The sequence below is a fragment of the Chamaea fasciata genome, unplaced genomic scaffold (assembly GCF_029207755.1).
Source record: "Chamaea fasciata isolate MVZ Bird 193981 ecotype frontalis unplaced genomic scaffold, bChaFas1.0.hap1 SCAF_19, whole genome shotgun sequence".
In the NCBI taxonomy this organism is placed as follows: domain Eukaryota; kingdom Metazoa; phylum Chordata; class Aves; order Passeriformes; family Sylviidae; genus Chamaea; species Chamaea fasciata.
In genome coordinates this window covers 10,709,294-10,728,557 of record NW_027094104.1, presented here as the reverse complement: position 1 = coordinate 10,728,557, position 19,264 = coordinate 10,709,294, and the positions used below count along the sequence as shown (strand labels likewise).

At 57.3% G+C, this 19,264-nt stretch overlaps 1 protein-coding gene across 1 annotated transcript in view; it reads left to right on the top strand.

The window, feature by feature from the left end:
• Nucleotides 1-7,970: 7,970 nt before the first annotated feature.
• Nucleotides 7,971-19,264, top strand: part of SHISA6 (shisa family member 6) — a 136,658-nt gene continuing 125,364 nt past the window's right edge. Inside the window, exons 1-2 of the mRNA XM_066200369.1 lie at nt 7,971-8,656; nt 18,860-19,020. Coding sequence (XP_066056466.1) covers nt 7,971-8,656; nt 18,860-19,020 — 847 coding nt within the window. The remainder of the gene's footprint in view (nt 8,657-18,859; nt 19,021-19,264) is intronic.

Here is a 19,264-nt window from a genome sequence, read left to right as displayed (position 1 = left end):
ACTTCAGGCATCACCAGAGCACGTTGGATGAGGCACTGATGACCTGCACTGGTCCCTTTCCCACAGGAAGCTGCTGTGGAGGTGAAAGGGGAATTACAGGACGGAGGCTGTGGGGCTGTAGCCACCCTCATGTTCACTGAGATTAAATCCAGGCCCACCTCCCTGGGTGCTGGTGGGATCCATCCAGCTCAGGAGACTTCATGATTTTCATGCAGCTCCAAACATTCCTCTCCTCTGAGGGGACAGGGAGTGGACAAACAGCTCCAAGTCCCCCCTTCACCAGGGCCTGGGTAGTGCCCAAAGGCCAGGGGGAGAGGCAGAGCTCTGTGTGCCACCCCAGGGGAGGCCAGTGGGGAGGAGAACTTGGCAGCTGGTGACAAAATACAAACTGTTGTGTGTAGCCCTGGTTCCGTGCCTGATGTGTTTTGGTTTTTTGAAATTCTTTTTGCAAGGGATTTTTTTTTGTAAACAAGAGAAATGTTTTTGTAACTGTAGCTTTGTTATTAATTCCTTTCCCTAGGAGGGATTTCTCCTTGCTGTCCCTCTGCTCTGACCAATGTGAGTGAAGAGGTTTTGACTTTGTGTCACCAATCAGATTGGTCTGTGTGAAACAGTATAAAAGGGAGACACATCCCAGAAATAAAGGAGTCATTTTCAGCCTTCTGAATCTCTGGGTCGTTGTGGTGTAAAACAGCATCAGCTGGGTACACCTTGCATGGCAACCCAAGACAAAGTTTTTCTTTGCAGAGCTGTGTGTGGATGGGATCATGGAACTCCAGGCTCTCCCCACTCCAGCAGCTGCCTCGTTCCCATTGCCAAGCCTTCCACAGGACCTGCAGCTCCTGCTTTTCTGTGGGAGCAGGGAAGGAGGTGCTGGGACCACAGGCTGCTCTCCCTGTGCCTGGGATAAAACCATCAGCCAACACGCCTGCCTCTGAAACTTCCCCCGTTCTGTTTTTATTAATTCTCCCTTTGCAATAATCCTCAATATTCTTCGTTTACATTCAACGAGCAAGAGGGGAGCACTGCCTTAGTTAATTTAACTCCCACAAATTCCCATCTCTGCTGGGGAGAGATTGTGCTTCCTTGCAGATAAAGCAGCTTCTTCATATTTCAAAAGGTTAGAGATTAGATCTGCTTACTGCTATACTTTTATTAAAATTCCCATTTACATTTTTTCCCCCCCCTCCTCGCGTTGATACAATTACAGAACAGGCAGAAAGAAAAACGTTTGAGCCCTGAACAATCCCTGAACGCTGGAACGTCCCTGGGCCTGCACGTCCATGGGTGTGGCAGGGGAGAGCCGTGTTTGCTGTCCCTGCAGATGGGCAGGAGGAGCTGCCTGTCCTCTTCCTCATCATCATCATCATCATCATCATCCTCCACGTGTCAGAAGTAGCACAAAACCTGACCACGAAACCTGACTGAATTTCCCTGGCCTGTAGCAAGAGGGAAGCTGAACAAGAAGGCTCCAGGGTGACCTCAGTGTGATCTTCCAGGACCTGAAGGGGCTCCAGGTGTCGCCCTGATTCTTCAGCCTTCTGGTGTTGTTTACATATTTCTAGTGGAGCCTCTCACGCATTTAACGTAAACAAAGTCGATTGTTTTTGCATACCTCTCTGTGATGGACTGCTGAATTGACCACTGGGGTCAGAGGGGTGTTCCTCTCATCTCCCAATCCTTGATCAAACCCCAATTCCTATTTAAACCCCAAATCATAATAAACTTCCTCTTTCTCTGCTCACCCCTCAACCTGACTGTGGTTCTTTCGTGTCCCTAACAGCGACATCCAGGAGAGCTGGAGAGGGGCTTTGGGCAAGGGATGGAGGGACAGGACACAGGGAATGGCTTCAGACTGACACAGGGCAGGGCTGGATGGGAAATTGGGCAGGAATTCTTCCCTGGGAAGGTGGGGAGGGGCTGGGATGGAATTCCCAAAACTCCTGGATCCCTGGCAGTGCCCAAGGCCAGGCTGGACATTTGGCTTGGAGCCCCTGGGACAATGGGAAATGTCCCTGGCAGGGGTGACACTGGGTGGGCTTTAAGCTCCTTTCCAACCCAAACCATTCCATGATTTTATGACAATCTCTCCAGTAAGTGCCCAGTTTCCTGGAGAACGCTGAAGCCCCCAGGGCCAGAAGTGCTGACAGAACTCCTCCGTGCCCAGCTGGGATGCTCCTTCCTCCTCTCCCGGGCTGCCCCGGTGCCGGCTGCAGGCATCAGCGACCGGCCTCCCGAAGCGCTCCTTTTGTCTGCTCGGAGCGCTGAACTGGCAGCAGCACAAAGACCTAAGGAAAATAATTCCCATCAAGCCGAGGGCACCCTGCCTGAGCAGGGCCAGCCTCCAGCCCCGGAGCCTTTCCTCCCCCTGCCCCCTGCTCGGGGTTTGCCATTGTTCGTGCCCGTGGCAGGGGCTGCCCTGGCCCGCCGCGCACACCGCGCTCCCATCCCACGCTCCGCTCTCAATCGTGCCAGCCTGGGGCTCGCCTTTCTTTGGTCTCCCTCTCAGCCTTGAAAAATAACCTGATTTCTGAGAGCTCTCTGCTCTGTTCAAAGCGCTTTTGAATCCCCTCCCATTTTCCAGTCATCCGCCCAGCCTGTGAACGGCTGGGAAAAGCTGGCTTCGTCCCTGGGGGTTTTAGAAAAGGTGTAAAAATCACCTGGGAAGAGAAACAGAGGGGCTCGGGGAGCCTGGGAGTGGATGTGTCACTCTCCCTGAAATCCCTGTCATGCCTCAGGAGCTCATTTGCTTTTAGACAAACCTGCCTGCCTGGAGCAGGGGCTGAGGGAGGGGCTGGCACCAGGCAGGAGCTCTCCTGAAAAACTCTCGTGTCTTTATCCAGATCATGGTGTGACCCTTGAGCTTGGAATCCAGGAATTTCCTGAGCTGGACCCACAGGGATCATGGATTCCAGCGCCTGGCCCTGCCCAGACCCCCAACAATCCCACCCTGGGCATTCCTGGGTGTCCAAAGTCTCCTGGAGCTCCTGGGCAGTGCCAGCACTCTCTGGGGGAAGAACCTTACCCTAAAATCCATCCCAGAACATCCCTGGCACCGCTCCAGCCGTTCCCTGTCCCAGGGAGTGGAGCTGTCCCTGGGAGTACCAGGGCTGTGGTGGCATCAGTGTCCCTTAGGCTGCCCGGCCAGACGGGAGGGACAGCCCCGGGTGAGCTGTGAGAAGACGAGATCTGGGATCACACATCCTCCCGGCCCTGGCAGGCTGCAAATGCACTCCTGGGTGGCCTCGAGTGCCTGGTTTCTGCTGCTGAATAAACACATCCAGAGAAAAGAGTCAGAGCCAGTGGATGAGGTGTTTGGAGGAAAGGAAAACTCCTGTTCACATCCCCTCGGGGCTGGCTGTGCCTGAGCCGCCCGTGGTGGCCTGGCTGAGCTGGGCTGGTGTCCCGGGGTGACTTTATGGTGCTTGTATCCCCAAAATCTGTTCTGTTTGTGTTGGCTATTATATTCTGTACCTCTCAGACTGGTTCTGAGAGAGAAGAGGGGAAAGAAGCACCGAGTTTGTTTTCAGAAGCTGCCCTCGCTCCTCATTCTGCTCCTGGACTGTGCTGTCTGCAGCACGGACAGACAGCAGGACAGAGATCTCCTGTGCTTCTAGTTAGTTTTTAGCTAGCTGAGGCAGAGAAGTTCCCTGGGCTGGTTTCTTCCTTTTTCTTGGAACTTTAAACCTGTTCTGGACTGAAAACCCAGAAAAACACCCAGAGCTCACTCCTGCAGCCCACCGGGGCCCAGGACAGCATTTCCAGCACAGGAGGGACTGATAAGAGACAGGACAAGCTGAGCTACAACCCACAGCAAGGACTCTCTCAATTTCTCTCTCTCCAGAACAGTGAGAGGTTTTATTGTTTAATATTATTCATTTTTTAAATGTTTGTGAACGCTTTGCTTGTTGATTTAACAGGTTTTTTTCCACTTTTCTCTACGGATTTCTTTTTCCCCAGACCATTTGAGGGAGGAGCTGCTGGAATTTGCTTTCCAGAGGGACCCCATTTAGAGGTTTCCTCCCGAATTTCCCCTGAACCAGGACAGACGGACACAGGGATGGTTGGGCTGCAGAGCTCCCTGGGTGTCACATCTCTGGCCTTGGGGGCAGCATCCAACCCGTGCCGAGTTGTCCTGTCCTTTGAGGCGGCTGCTCAGAAGCTGCAGGAGAAGCTGAGCACATCTGGCCCTGCCAGCTCTGCCTGCTTGTCCCCCTCACATTTTCCTTCCTTTTATTCAGCTTGTCTTGTGCCTGGAGCAAGCAGCCCCCTGCCTGCCCCAAACCCGGGATCCACCCATTCCTATTCCAGCAAGAAGGAACGCAGCTCCACAGAAATAACACCCCCCAAACTCCTGGCAGGAGCTTTTTGTAGCTACATTAATTTTAGAAGAAAAAAAAAAAATTAGGTCCGAAGTGCTGGGCTCATTTTAATGAAGATTCGCGGTCACAGTTGAATCCCCTGGCGAGGAGGAATCGGCTTTTGAGCACACCAGGCTCATTAGAAACTCCTCACAAAGTCAGCAGGGGCAGGAAAAGGGGCTGAAGGGAGGGATTGGATTTCGGGAGTTTCTGGACCTGCACTTCCCTTCCCCGCCTGCAGCCGCGGAGATGAAAGCGCCCGGCGAAAGAAGATAAACAAGGAAAACAGCTCTGCAACAGTCACGCTGCCAAGAAAACAACCTGGGGACGGATGGGAGATGAAAGAGAAAGCGCTGGAGGTTTTGGAGACACTTCCAGGTGGGGATGGAGCTGGGGAGCGGAGCTGTCACCGAGTCGCTGTCACCGAGTCACTGTCACCCCGCTCCGCGGGCACGGGGGGAGCGCAGCACAGGCATTTTCCCCCACAGGCATCTCAGCCTCTGTCCTTCCCTTCCACAGCCAGAAACGTGGCACCAAGTCCCAGGAAAGACCCAGAAATCCAGCGTTGCTCCTTAGGGACTCTCTCCTTCTTTTCACATTTGCTCCGGCTTCTCCTCTCCCGTGTTTTGGCTCCAGGCAAGGCAGTGGGATTATACCCGGCACCCAGGGAAGCTCTGTCCCTCTTTAGCTTGCTCAGTGGCGTTGATGAATTGAGCAGGAGGAGGCAGAGACGTCTGGGTGGGGTTTCATCCTCACCTTGGGGTGGTAAAGCCGTGGTGGCACCAGAGGGGAGCACGTGGAGCCCCAGGCTCAGGCAGGAAAAGCCAATCTCAGCCCCCAGATACCCTGTGGGGCAGAAAACCCAACACTCAGCGTTTCACCAGGCACTCTCTGTGCCCGTGTAACGTTTGAGGTGAGGACAGAGGGCTGCCAATTGTTCTTGTTTCAAAAACTTCGGATCTTTTCCCCAAGGATTGCCTTCAGCAGGAAGCCGTGCCCAGCTGGGGGAGGATGGTGCGTTTTTCCAGTGGCAGCTCCTCTCCCCTGAGCAGAGCCACTGCAGAGCCCTCAGATCCCTGAAGGACCTCAGTCCCTGCAGGACCTCAGATCCCTGTAGGACCTCAGATCCTGTAGGACCTCAGATTCTGTAGGACCTCAGATCCTGTAGGAGCTCAGTCCCTGTAGATCCACCAGGGACCAGCCAGGTGAGGGGAGGACAGGGATTGTCCCACCTGGGGCCTCCCACACTTTACAAAGCCTTGGAGAAGCAGGGACAGAGTTTCAAGGCAGCCCAGGGCTGAAGGTGCTTTCTGTGGTGAATTTGATGGGGACACGTGGAAGGCCCACGGTGTTTGGGGTTGGCCTCCCTACCTCAGTCAAATCAGCTTTACAGCCTTTGGGGTCAGGGTTTGGGGGTCACTCAGAGCAGGACAATTATCCCCAAGGGGGGCCAGAGGAGCTGGGCTCGGGGTATGGGGGTTCAGAGGCATTAAACCAGCTCAGACTCCCCCCTTGGACTGCCTCCTCCTGCCTCAGGTTTGGGTCTGGGGCCTGGGCACCCCATGATGTGGATTTACCTGGGCACCTCCCTTCCCTTCACTCCAGTGGCCGTGGAGGGGTAACAGTCCTCCCTGCCGTGGGGAATGAAGGGATTTTCCATTTCCCCAGGTGTGCCCCAGCACCAGAGCAGCTCTACACGGCAGAGCTGAAGCTTTCCTTGCCAACCTCACAGCCCCTGGGCTCTCCTAGGGGAGTTCCCAAGTGAGCTGTGGGCACTCAGACCTTGGGAGCTGAGGAAATGATCCCCACGGGGTGCAAGACGGGATTTTTAGGGGTGGTTCTCCCTTTCCATTGCTCTCCCCCTCCTGCACTGCAATCCCTGAGAACTGCCTGCCTGGAGCCGCAGGGATCCCTCCGGTTCCCATCCCCGTGTGCTCCTCCTGGCTGGGATTCCTGTCCTGTGTGTCCTCACAGCTGGCAGCACCTCGGCCGCCCTCAGGAGATGTTTGTAGAGGCTTTAGCCGGGTTTGCAGTGAGCCACGGGGGAAGCACCAGGGCTCAGAGGAAATTCTGCCTCGGCGGCTCGCAGCAACGAAAGCTCCTGTGCCTGAAGGGATCTCGCTCAGAGCAAACCCGCGCTGGCTGTGCTGGTCCCTGGGCAGCCCAGGGCAGTGCCAGCCCATCCCTGCAGCATCCCGGAGCTCTCCCGGAGCGGGAACAGCTGGAAGAAGTGGGGAGTGTATCAGGCTGGGGTGGGGGTGCTGCTCTCTTTCCACCCCGAGAACATCCAGGAGCAGGAGCTGGGACTCAGCTGGACCCGCTGCCACCTTCCAGGGAGGTGCCACCAGCCCCGGGCTGGAGCAGCAATCCCTGGGAAGCCTTGGGGGGTGTCCCCGTGAAGGGCACTGGGGACAACCAGACAGCCCTGGGGACAACCAGACACCCTGGGGACAACGTGTGCCCTGCACCAGGGTGTGCTGCGGGCACTGCCCTGGGACAGGGACGGGGTCACACACACCTTTAGGGACTCTGGGACAGTGTCACACACACCTTTAGGGACTCTGGGACAGTGTCACACACATTCCTGCCGATCTCCGCAGGGACCACACCCCAGGGATGGGTAGGGGGTCCACACCCCACACACACCTTTGGGGACCACAGCCCCGGGGACAGGCACAGCGTCCTCACCCCATACACACCCTTGGGGACCACAGCCCCGGGGACAGGCACAGCGTCCTCACCCCGCACACACCCTTAGGGACCACACCCCTGCCCGTCGCTGCCAGGACCTCCTCAGAGCACCGGGGACAGGTACGGTGGCCACTCACCACACCCCTCCCAGGACCGAATCCGGGGGAACAAGCACCGGGTCCGCACCCCGCACACACCTACACGGAGCCCCGGCCCGGGAGCCTTTCCCCGCGCCCCTACGGACCCCCCGAGCACCCGGCGCTGCCTCTGCCGGGCTCTGGGCGCTGCGGGCGCGCCGCGGGTCGCGCTGCCCGGGCGGCGGTGCCGGGATGCCGGGATGCCGGCGGAGCGGCGCGGCGCGGTCCCGGTGATGTCAGGAGCGGTCCGGCCGCGGTGGGCGGTCCTTCCCCGGCTCCCGGCTCGGCTCGGCGCCCGCCCCTGCTCCGCTCCCGGCTCGGCGCCGCTCCGCTCCGCCCCCGGCTCGGCGAGGAGCGCGGGCAGCCCCGCGGCCCCGCTGCAGTCCCGCTCCGGCATGGTAAGGCCGTGGGCATGGGGCGGGCGGGCGGGGGCGGGCCGGGCTGCCCGGGGCGCGGCGGGCTCTCACCCTCTCCCCGTCTCTCGCAGCCCCTCGCCGGAGCAGCGCCGGGACCCCGCCGCCTCCAGCCGCGCTCCGCCGGGCTCCGCCGCTCGCTGCGCGCCGGCATGAAGCGCCCGGCGCCGGGCAGCCGCCGCTGAGGAGCCAGCGCGGCGGCAGCTGCTGCGGGACCCCCCCCCCAACCTCACCCGCACACCCCACCCCGAGCCCCCCGCCCCGCTCCATGGGGCAGCGCCGCGGCCGCTGAGCCCCCCCCCTCCCCCCGGACCCCGCCCGCCGCGCCCCCCGCGCCGCGCCCCCCGCCTCGCCCCTCGCCCCTCGCCATGGGGCCGCGGCACCTGCTGCTGCCGCTGCTCCTGCTGGCCCTGCAGCTCCTGGCCCTGCTGCTGCTGCTGCCCGCGCAGGCGGCCGGGCCCCCCCGCGCCAAGGGCAACCGGACCCAGGGGGCGGCGGCGCCGCGGCGGACCCCCAAACCGGGCAAGGAGCTCCTGAACCAGACGCTGGCGGGCCCGGGGGCCGCCGCCCCCACGGCGCTGCCCGGGCGAGGCAAGGGCGCGGGGGGCGGCAAGGCGGCCCCCGGAGGCGGCGGGGGAGGCGGCGGGGGCTCGGCCCCGGCACACGAGACGTGCTGGGGGTACTACGACGTGAGCGGGCAGTGGGACAAGGAGTTCGAGTGCAACAACAGCCTGACGGGCTTCCGCTACTGCTGCGGCACCTGCTTCTACCGCTTCTGCTGCAACAAGCGCGCCGAGAAGCTCAACCAGAGCCTGTGCCGCAACTACAAGAGCCCCGAGTGGGCCCACCCCACCACGGCCAGCGGCGCCCTGCCCGCCGACGGCGGCGACGGCGGCGACGGGGACGCCAACAAGTACGACCCGGACAAGGACAGCACCAACGCCACCGTGTACATCTCGTGCGGGGCCATCGCCTTCGTGCTGATCGCCGGCGTCTTTGCCAAGGTGGCCTACGACAAGGCGCGGCGCCCGCCCCGGGAGATGAACATTCACAGGTGCGCTCCCTCCCCTGCTCCCTGCGGCCCTGGTCTCCCCCGGGGACGGCCCCTGGCCGAGTCTTCCCCCCGGCAAAGTCTGCTCCGGGGTTTCCTTGCTCTGCCCAGCCCAGGGTGCTCCCTGCCAAGGGTTTCCCAGCTGTGTCCCAGAGTTTCCCGTCGTGTGGCTCCTCCAAGGGTTCCGCCTTGGGAGTTACTGTCCGAGGGTTTGGTTTTTACATGGCTCTCCAGGGGTTCTCCTGCTGCGCTCTCTGCCCGAGGAGTGTCCCTGTGAGCACCCACTCGAGTCTCTGTGCTCTGGCTCAACGTGGCTTTCCCCTGCTCCACTCTGCCAAGGGTTTCCCCGGTGCCATGGCTCTCCCACGGCTCCCCTTCGGTGCCACCTGTCCCCACCATTTCCCGTGCTGCTGCCGCTTCCAGGGGTCCCCCCTTGAGTCCTTTATCCGAGGGTTTCCCCCTTTGCCAGGGCCGGCCGAGGGTTCCCTCTTTGCACCATTCGCCAAAGGATTTTCCCTTTCCATCCTCTGCCCAGGAGTTCCTCCTTCCCACGGCCCGCCCTGGGGCACCCGCGCCCCTCTGGGCATCGCACTGCCCACCCCGGGGCCTGTCCTGCTGCCCCGTGGCTCTTCTCCCGCGGCCGCCTTTGTGTCTCGCCTCCCCGTGCCTTCAGCAGCGGCTCCGCGGACAGCTCCCGGAGAATTCCCGGAGAATTCCCGGATCGCTCCTGGACAGCTCCGCGCTGCCCCTCTCTGCCAACAGTCCGTCCCGGAGCTCCACGCGTAGCCTCCCCCGGCACCCCCTCCTGTCCCCCGGCACCCCCTCCTGTCCCTCGGCACCCCCTCCTGTCCCTCGGCACCCACGTCTGTCCTCAGCACCCCTTTCTGCTTCCGGCACCCACCTCTGTCCCCCGGCACCCACCTCTGTCCCCCGGCACCCACCTCTGTCCCTCGTCACTCCCGTCCTGTCCCCTGGCACCCACGTCTGTCCCCCGGCACCCCCTCCTGTCCCTGGCACCCGCGTCTGTCCCTCGGCACCCCCTCCTGTCCCCGGCACCCCCTCCTGTCCTCAGCACCCCCTCCTGCCCCCGGCCCCCTCCTCTCCATCCCAGAACCTCTCCCGTGCCCCTCGTCATCCCGGCACTCCTCTCCTGCCCCCCCCCCCCCCGAGCCTCCCTCTGTGTCCCGGCACCCCTTTTTACACCTGGGAGCCCCCTCATGTTCTGCGGCACCCCGACACCCCCCCAGAGTCCCGGCTTGCCCCCCCCGTACCCCTTCTCCTTTCCCCGGGCCCCCCACATCCCTCCTGCCCCGAGGAATGCCCCTCCTGCCCCCGGCACTCCCTCCCTGCACCGGGATCCTCAGCGCCCCGCAAACCCCCCCATCTCCCCTCCAAGCCCCCCCCGCAGCCCCCGGGGGCCGCAGAGCCGCTGGGACCCAGCCCGGGGAGAAGTTCGGGAAGTGTGCCGGGGACGGATCTGAACCCCCGGGTGGTGCCTTCACCGCGTGGCCGCCGGGGCTGTGCGGGGGCAGCGCGGGCGGGAGGCACAGCTCGGCACATTCCCTTTTTTTAAATCCCAAAATCGCTAGCAGTCTATCCTTGCCGGCCGGAGAGACAGCTCTGTGTCCCCTCGGTGTCCCCCCCGGTGTCCCCCCGGTGTCACACACTGCCGTAATGACAGGGAACGACTCGGCGTGACACAGAAAATCCTGCTTCAAAGCACGAGCTCGGGCGCCTGTAGCAGCCCTGCTCCCGGACAAATGCGTGCTCTCGCTCAGTTCATATTTATTTTATGATGAAAAAGTCCCTCCAAAATGATGAGTGCTGCTGCTTGCGTGCCGCGAATCCGAGAGCTCCTTGTGTCTGGGCATAAAAATTGGTGAGAGGCTTCTTTAGAAGAACGGTGGTGAGCATCAGGGGGAAAGACCTTAACTATCCAGCAGATAACGCCTCCTAAAAATTATTTTAATGCAGGTTTTTTAATCAGAATTCTCGAAATTGTTGACTGTGGTTTTAAGGCTGAGCTTTGGCTGCAATCAACAGAGAGTGGGGGGGAGAAATATTAGTTTTTTATGAGGGGAAAAAAGAGATGAGTGACGCAGATTTTATTTATTTGGGGAGATGTGTTTTATTTAGACTCCTCCCTGCAGCGAGGCTGGTTGACATCCGCTGAGGGTCTGGCCCACGTTTTCCATCCCAAAATCCCACCCGCCCCTGGTCCCTGCAAGAATGTGACTTCGCAGCGTTAAAAAACCACACACAGCTGTGTGGAGGCAAGGGTCCTGCCAGTGGCTTAGCCAGAAAATCGGCTCTTTTAAGTCTTTTGTTAACTCAGGGATGGTTCCCCAGCTGCCCAGCTCTTCTGGCTTCAAGGCAAACTTTGCCCGGGCCTTATCTTCACACTAAATTTGGAAATCTGGGTTGGATGTCCATATGTTACTTCTGCTCCAGCTCCAGCCTGCTGCAGGGTTGGATCCTTCACCCTCGGAAATCAGAGCCAGTGTTGCCAGACTTGTCTGGATCCTTCCTGGTGTTTTCATTCCTTTGATGCTTGCTTTGCTTTATTTAGCTAAGTTCTGGTGAAATGATTCACCTGTGTGTGGAAGTATGAATGGCAGATTGAGTGCTCGGGAAGCTTGACTTCCAGAGCATTTTGAGGAGTTGATTGACTTCTATAATATGGTAGCTGGTAAAAGATTATACCTTTCAGAGCTGCGTTACCTGAACTTGATCAACATCACACGAGGCTTTAAATATTGTGAAGTGCATCTCCTGCCTTGGGATGAACGCTCTCGGTGCTCTGAGCAGAATGTAAATACTGGGAGGAGAGGAATGGCTTGTCTTTGTCCCTGGCAGCTGCTGGGGAGTAGCAAGGAAGGAGGAGAGCAGGCTGGGGTCGGATATTTCTGTCTGTTTGAGGTCGTGTCAGTTGGAGTGAAGTGTGACATCCAGAACAATTCTCCGTAGCGACGGCGAGTGCATTAAACCTCGGCGTGCGTCCTCTGGGAGGGGCAGAGCAGCAGCAGCACCAACAGAAACTTGTTACGGGGGGCTGCAAAAAGCCGCTCGGGCTGGCTGGTGTCCCACAGGCAGGGGACATCAGTCAGAACTTCCCTGCACTCCACCACGAGCAGGATCACACCGTAGATTTTACTTCCTCGTAAACGCTCGCCGAGCAGTGCCGAGCGCGGATGTTATCCCTCTGCTCGTTTCTCATCCAGCTTTTACAGAAAATCCTTATGAACTCACTCGGAAGGAACATTCTGAGGGGAGGCAGGGCTCGTTCAATGTCTCTGGGTGGAAGGAGGGTTTACAAATTCACAGGGGAGCTGTCAGTCTCTGCCGTGGAAGGAAGGGCTGGCTGTGCATGTGCAGCTCCGAGCTGGAATCAGCTCCTGTTTCCAGGCACTGCCACATCCCTTTAAAGCCCAGGCACTGCTGTGATCCCGGGCTCAGCAGTGGCAGCCTCTGAGACGGTCGTTTCTGACAGCAGTTAAGTGGAAATGCTTTGAAAAGCAGGCGCTGAAATATTCCCATTTTACAGAAACACTTGTAATGTTTTCAATGGAACAGGTTTTTGTTGTTTTTTTATTTTTTTTTTTTCTGTAATTATAGGAACTTCCAGCCTGGCCATAGAAAACTGCCTCTTGCTTTGAGGGTGACACAGGCAGAGCTATTGCTGGGCTCCAGGCAGAAGCTGGGGCTGGTTTCTGGGAATTACACCCACCAATACTGTGTGTGCTGATGCTCTCTCATGCACTGGTTTGTTTTCGTCTCCTTGCTGGGGTTGTTTTCTTTTCTCGAGCGTCCCTTAAGTGAAATTCAAGAAGTATTTGCTTTACTTTCAGTACGGGGATGAGTGAGGGAATATTTGAACAGGGACTATCTGCTGGGTGAGCTTTTCCTGTGGCAAGAGGGGGCGACACAGAATGTTCTCATCCCGTGGCCACGACCCTGCCCCCCCACGCCACGGAACAGAAATAATTCACAGATGCAGCCCTGCTCCACGACCCCTGCTTAGCCTCAGCAGCAGCCACTGCGCTCTCTGCCGAGCTGGGAATGCACAGATTGGAGCCTGGGCAGAGCTGGCAGCTGGGGACTGAAATATCCCAAGTGCATCCCACTGGTCTGAGGGACAGAGGGACACAGTGGCAGCGCTGGCCCTGGGGCACTGGTGGGAGCCCAGCTGCTCTCCTGGGAAGCAGCACAGGGATTTTTCCCAGCAGACCAGCTCTGTGTGCTGCTAAAAAGCCTCATCTGGCCTTGCGTGGAGCGTGTCTGAGGGGTGGGAAGGGGAGAAGGGAAACCGGCTCTGAGCTGCGCTGTGCTCCACTCCACCTCCCACAGCATCTGTGTTGCTGCAAAGAGGGAACATACCTGTGCTCCTCTTCTCTTCAGCCCCTTGGCATCTCCTGCTCTGTGAGTGACAACTGCCAGCGTTTCTAAATGAACATCCTCTCCCCGTGTAGAGACCAGAGTTAAATTGATCCACCCCTGGTCGTTCCTGCTCCGTGGCTCTGAATTCCAACAGGAACCGGAGGCGATGGCTGTGTTTGCTCACAGATCCAAGGAGCAGGAGAGGTCTGTGTGAGCCCGACTTGAAATACAGCAGGGTTTGTGTTCCTGCAGGCTGCAGCTCCCCGCAGCTCCGGGGCCCTGTGCTTGCTGAGGGCTTGCTGGAGGGAGCTGCTTTCAGGTGTGAAGGCGATGAGGAGTGCCTTTCTCCAGCCCTGCTCTTTGAGACGGGATCACAGGCAGCTCCTGCAGCTCTGCTCTCTGCTGCTGGAGCCAAACAATCAAACTCCATCCGTCCCCGGGGCAGGGAGGGAGTGCTGTGAACACACCTGGCCACAGGGACTCTACAGAAGGTTTTCTTCCTTGCATGCAGTTCCTGCTTTCAATCTCTTTGCACTGATGTGTTTTTGTGCTCTGCCTTTTTTTTTTTCGCTCCACTCGGACTCACCCAGGTGCCTTTCAGCTGCTCTTTGCCCTGCTTTGAGTTCTTTAATCCTGCTGCTTTCTGAGGCTCCTCTGAAGTGCCCTGTGCCTCTCACAGGCACGGAATGCAGGGCCACAAGCACAGGTCAGACTGAACCAAGAAAAAAAAAAAAAAAAAGAAAAAAGGCGCAGCCATAAAATCACAGAATCACAGAATGGAAGGGGTTGGAAGGAACCTTAAAGATCATCTCATTCCACCCCCTGCCTCGAGCAGGAACACCTTCCACTTGTGACCTCAGAGAAGTTACTCAGAACTGTTTGTTCTGTTTCAAACCAACGCTGCCCCTGGCTGGCTTTGGGGTGGCTCCCAAGCAGGGAGAACCCCTGGACCTTGTCCTGCTTGCAGAGTGAACTGCCCAGCTGCAGACCTAAACCCAGGCCAGGTGTGTACCTGTGTGCATGTACCTGTACAAAACATTTCTCCTTTTGTTTCGCTGGGAGAGCTCCGGTCTGGAGCTCTGCTCGTGGTTTGCAGCTTGATATTTGGGGTTTTTTTGCCCGGTTTTCCTCTCTGAGTCTGTTTTATGAAGAGATGGACTCTGTGGGAGCACGGAGGCTGCCTGGCCAGTGATTTTCTCTAGATGCTTCTGGGCTTCTCCTTTCCCTTTGAACTTTTCCCAGTACGAGAGGCCGGGCTCAGAAACTGTGCTGCCTCCACCCAATCATCTCAGTGCCTCAATTCCCATTTATTTGATATTTTCCTGCTTGCTAATTAACTTTTTCTATTAGTCCAGCTCCATCACAAGGTGTCAGGGGAACCCAGTGTAGCTCTGAACTTCTATTTCTTTTAGTTTTGTAATCTCTTACATCCTTAAGTAGCGGCAGTTGATCTCTGCGCCTTTGGAGATCAGATGCCTTTTAAAATTTCTGTTCTGCATAAGATCTGAACTTTCTGGGGAAGATGAGATCAGGGCGTTTGTTGCTCGCCTTTGCCCCCACTCACATGGGCCGGCTGTGTTTCCTTAGATCTGTGTGCTCTGCAGTGCTTGGAGGGCTCAGACATCTCCGTCCCCAGGTGGATAAACACGGAATTCTTCCGCGGTAAATGCTCCAGCTCTCGCCAAAACCTCCTTTGTAGCCAGGGCTCTTCAGAGTTAGGGCCCTTCAGAGAGAGTGCAGCCTTCTTCAGTGAGTTCAAAGCCCCTGAGCTGTGCTCAGAGCAGAGGATTTGGTGTAACACCAGACCCCTCGTGCCCGGATCTTCCCCAGAAAAACCATTCCCGGTGCTCCTCGCTGGAATTCCTGCCCTAAGGGACAGGCTGCTGCTGCTCCTGGCAGAGCAGAGCCCAAATCTCTCTGTTGCTGACCTGGGACTGGCACAGGTCCGGCTCTGCTGAGCCCCTGCCCTTCCACCAACAATTCCCTGCTTCAGCAGAGCCTCCCCAGGGGAGCAGCAGCAGCAATTCCCTGATGGATCAGCTTGCAGCGTGATCAATTATCTTATCTCCTCGTGGAGACAAGAGCTGGGCACGGTCAGGGTGATGCTGAGGCCACCCCTGCCCTGCCAGCTGCTGTGTGACACAGCCTGGGGGATGCCACGGGCACACAGCACCTGGAATGTGGGAATCTCCCAGGATTGTCCAGCCCTGGGCACGCAGGACCAGACTGGCAGCGCTTGGAATGTGGGAATCTCCCAGGCCTGGGCACACAGGATCTGGAATGTGGGAATCTTCCAGTATTTTCCAGCTCTGGGCACACAGGACCAGGCTGGCAGCACCTGGAATGTGGGAATATCCCAGGATTTTCCACACTGGGCACACAGGACCAGACTGGCAGCCCCTGGAATGTGGGAGCCCCCCAGGCCTGTCCAGCCCCAGGCGTGGTCAGCGTTTGGAGCTTCCCAAGGCACACAGCAGGTGTGGGGACAGCAGCCAAGCCATGAATAATGCACGGCCACCCCGTGTGAGAGTGGCTGGTGACCGAAATGCTGTCCCTCAGAGAGAGCAGTCCCTTCCAGGTGAGCTGGCTCCAGGCTGGATAAATCCATCTCCCGGGATAACTGCCTCTTTCTTTCCCAGTTAGGAGCAGAGCATTGGGGAGTCTTTAACCTGGCTGGGTTTTTTTTGGAGAACTTGTAGTGAAATCCTGGCTGTGCTGAAGGCATTGGAGTTCTGCCACCAGCTCCATCCCTGCTCTGCTTTCAGCAGCTCCAGCTCAGCCAGGCACTGCTCGTTTCACTGTGCTCTGCCAGACCCATTTGGTCATTCTCCTTCCGTTCTTCCCCAAATTCACGGGCACTTGGAACACAGGGAAATTCTGTTCTCTAGCACCTCGTTTTGAAGGTCTTGCACGAGAGGGGATTTTCAGAAGGCGAATCAGTGAAGTTCTGAGCTGGACTGGAAATAGGGAGCTCTTCCCAGTGCCTTTCCCACCCAGCATCCCCAGACCCCTCACCCCAATCTCATTTCCCTCGGGCCACATCGCAGCCTGGCAGAGCTGTCACCAAAGCTCCCCTTGTCTTCAGCAGGAGGGACACCTGTGCCCACCCTCAGACTGTTAATTAGCGCTGGGAATCTGTGGGCATGGGGAAAATGGGACAACATTTTCCCAAGAAGGTTGTGGGGAGGACAGCAGTGCTCCAGCTGCGGGGAAATTCAGGGAGCAGATTCTGTCTCTGGGCTGGGCTGGAGGGGCAGCGTGAGCTGCACTGAGCTGGTCCTGACCCCAAAGCCACATTTTGGGGTCGAAGTCTGTCATTTCCCCTTCCAGCACCGGGCCCCGGCTGCTGCCCAGCCTCGCTGCCCCACTGCTTCCATCCACCCCCCTTGATTCCTTTGGGTTTACACCAAACCCTTCCGATTTTTCCTGCTGAAAATGCCCACAGCTCCTTCCTTGCACGGTGCTCATCCCGCTGGGTTTCTCAGTTTGTCCAGAGTGCCACCAGAACCACCCCTGGGAGCAGGACCCGACCTGGGCTGTCCAGCATCCCCAGATTTCCCTCCCACAGGCCAGTCCAGCCCCCTGCAGCAGCCCCCTGGCTGCTCTGGCTTCAGGTGGAACGAAGCCTCAGCGTTGGCACGGAGATGACGTGAGGGGAAAAGTGTCACAAATCCTTATCAGCGGCGGGGATGGTGACACGCTGCAGCCAGGGAGGCTTGTGCTCCTCAGATAAAGAGGTGTGGCGTCACAGGAAGGCTCCTGGAGTGTCTCATACCCTTGTGCAGGTGATTAGGATGCTGGTGACATCAGTGGCACTCGCTGTACCCAAAGGGCTGCACGCAGGAGACCCAAAGATTGCAGTGAGCGTGTTCTCCCGGAGCTTTGCAGTGGGCACTGAGCCAGCTGGACCCAAGGGACTGTCACCAGCCAGATCCTTCCTCTTTTAAGTGGGACTGACCTTCCACCACCTCAGGGCTTTATGGAAATGAACTGGATCCCACACAGCGCCGTGATTGAATTGGCACGGAGAGAACCAGCTCCATCCAAGCTGGGCTTTCTCCTCCACCCATAATGTTTTGTTCTGCTGCTCCTGAACAGTCTTTTTCCCCTCTGTTAGACACGAGGAGGGCGAGGAGTGAGCGCTCAGGACGCTCAGATTGGGGTGTGCAGGGGATGAGAAGGTGACACCTCCAGCTCCTCCCCCAATGCCAGTTCCTCACCAGAAACCGTGGTGGATGCCCACAGAGGCTGTGCTTAGGCTGGCTCAAATAACTCAAGTCTAAATCCTCCCTGGTCTTAATCTTACACTTATTGAGGAACTGGTTCCTCACCAAAACCCAGTTCCTCAGCAAACACCAGTCCCTCCTTTCCCCAGGAGCAAACCAAAGGAGTCCTGGCCTGGCACAAGCTCAGCCCCCGTCTCTCAGGGCTGCCACCTCCACCTCCCTCTGGGCCTGGCTCACACACTCCGTGCTCTCCTGTCCTCGCCAACACCAATCCCCTCACCCCACGAGGATCAGTCTGTGTGCACACAGCCCCTGGATGGTTATGGCCTCCAGGTCTGCTCTCTCGACAACCAATAAAGAACCAAAAAAAGGGTAAAAATATCTTCATTCTGTCCAGGCTGGCGCTGAACTAATGTGATCCTCCTCGGGAGCCTCTGAGATCCTCCAAGGGTTCCTTCTGTGGAGCACATTAGTATGGCAATCCATTATGCACAGGGACAGGAGTCTGGAGAGGAAATGATTTGGAAAATGGAACGGACCCAGGTCCCAAAGTATTTCTCATATGGAAGCCCAGAAATGTGGCATTTAAGGGATGCCAGTGGACGTGAGCAACACCAGCATCCCTCTCATTAATATGCAACGAGGGGATGTCTCCTCCTGACATCTTCCCTGGGACCTGGGCTGACTCCAGGCATGTTCCCCGTGCTGGGAGAAAAGAGCTTTCCAAACTCCCTCAGCTTTCACCCCCTTTCCTGCTTTTCCTAAGGCTCAGGAGAGAACTTGGGGCTGCCCTGGGGAAATCAGGGCACTTCACGCAGGAGTTATTTCACTGTGTCCGTGATATTCACAGAGGGGGGAAAAAAAACTTGGAGTATCCAAGCAGGAAAAAAAATCTTGGAATATGCAAGGGGAAAGCATTGGCTGCAGCTGTACTGGGTGACATTGCTTCTTCCTGGGCATGGCAGGGAGAACTGAGCCATTAAAGCAATCCCTGATGAGCACAGAGCTCAAGGTAGGCTCAGAGCTGTGCTGACATCAACCCCCTGGAAGTTGGTTAATCCGTTTTTCTGGCTCGTGGTTTTCCTTTAAAAATCCCTGCCAGCACCGCTGTGGTTTGAGCTTTGTGCAGGAAAAAACCCCAGGGATTTCAGGGTGTGGGGATCACACTCCTGATCTGTTTTAAAGGAGTTTCGTTGGGGCAGGGCGGTTTTGATGTCACTTTTAGGAGGTGCCAGGGCTGGGGCCAGCAGTGGCTCCGGATGGAGGCAGAGCTTTACGTGCCAGCAGCAGTTTGTCTGCTCTGGGGAATGATGGAGAGGCACCATAACCCTGAGGTGAATCCGAGAGAGCAGATGAGATACCAAACAATAGCCGGGCAAGGCTGGAAATACTTGCAGCAGATACACAGGAAGAAACAGAGCTTTTAAGCCGTATTTTTATTTTATTTTATTTTATTATTATTGCTATGGTTCCTTTTTTTTTTTTTTTTTTTCTGTTTACGGTTGAAACCCAGCTGCTACTGGATTCATGGTCTGTGCAAGTACAAATACTGAATTTTAGCTGAGTGAAAATACATTTCCCCCCCTTTTTTGTGTCTCCCCAGGGCTCTGGCCGACATCCTAAGGCAGCAGGGACCAATCCCAATCGGACACTGTGAAAGAGAGACTATCTCGGCCATAGATACCTCCCCCAAAGAAAACACCCCAGTCAGGACCTCTTCCAAAAACCACTACACCCCCGTGCGCACCTCCAAGAGCAACCCAGGTAAGTGCTGCTCTTCTCTGAACCCTCAGAGAGCTCTGTGTGTGTGTGTGTGTCTTGGTTTGGAAAGAACAGGGTTCTGCCAGGGAAAGCCGGAGCTTCCTTTGGAATGGAGAATGTAAACCCCCCCCTCCCTCTGAGTTACTGTAATTTTGATTTTAAGGGGCTCTCAGGCGAAGATATGGGAATAGAAAAAACAGTTCTTTACTAGGAAAATTAAAATAAAAATGCAGTATCACAAAATTAA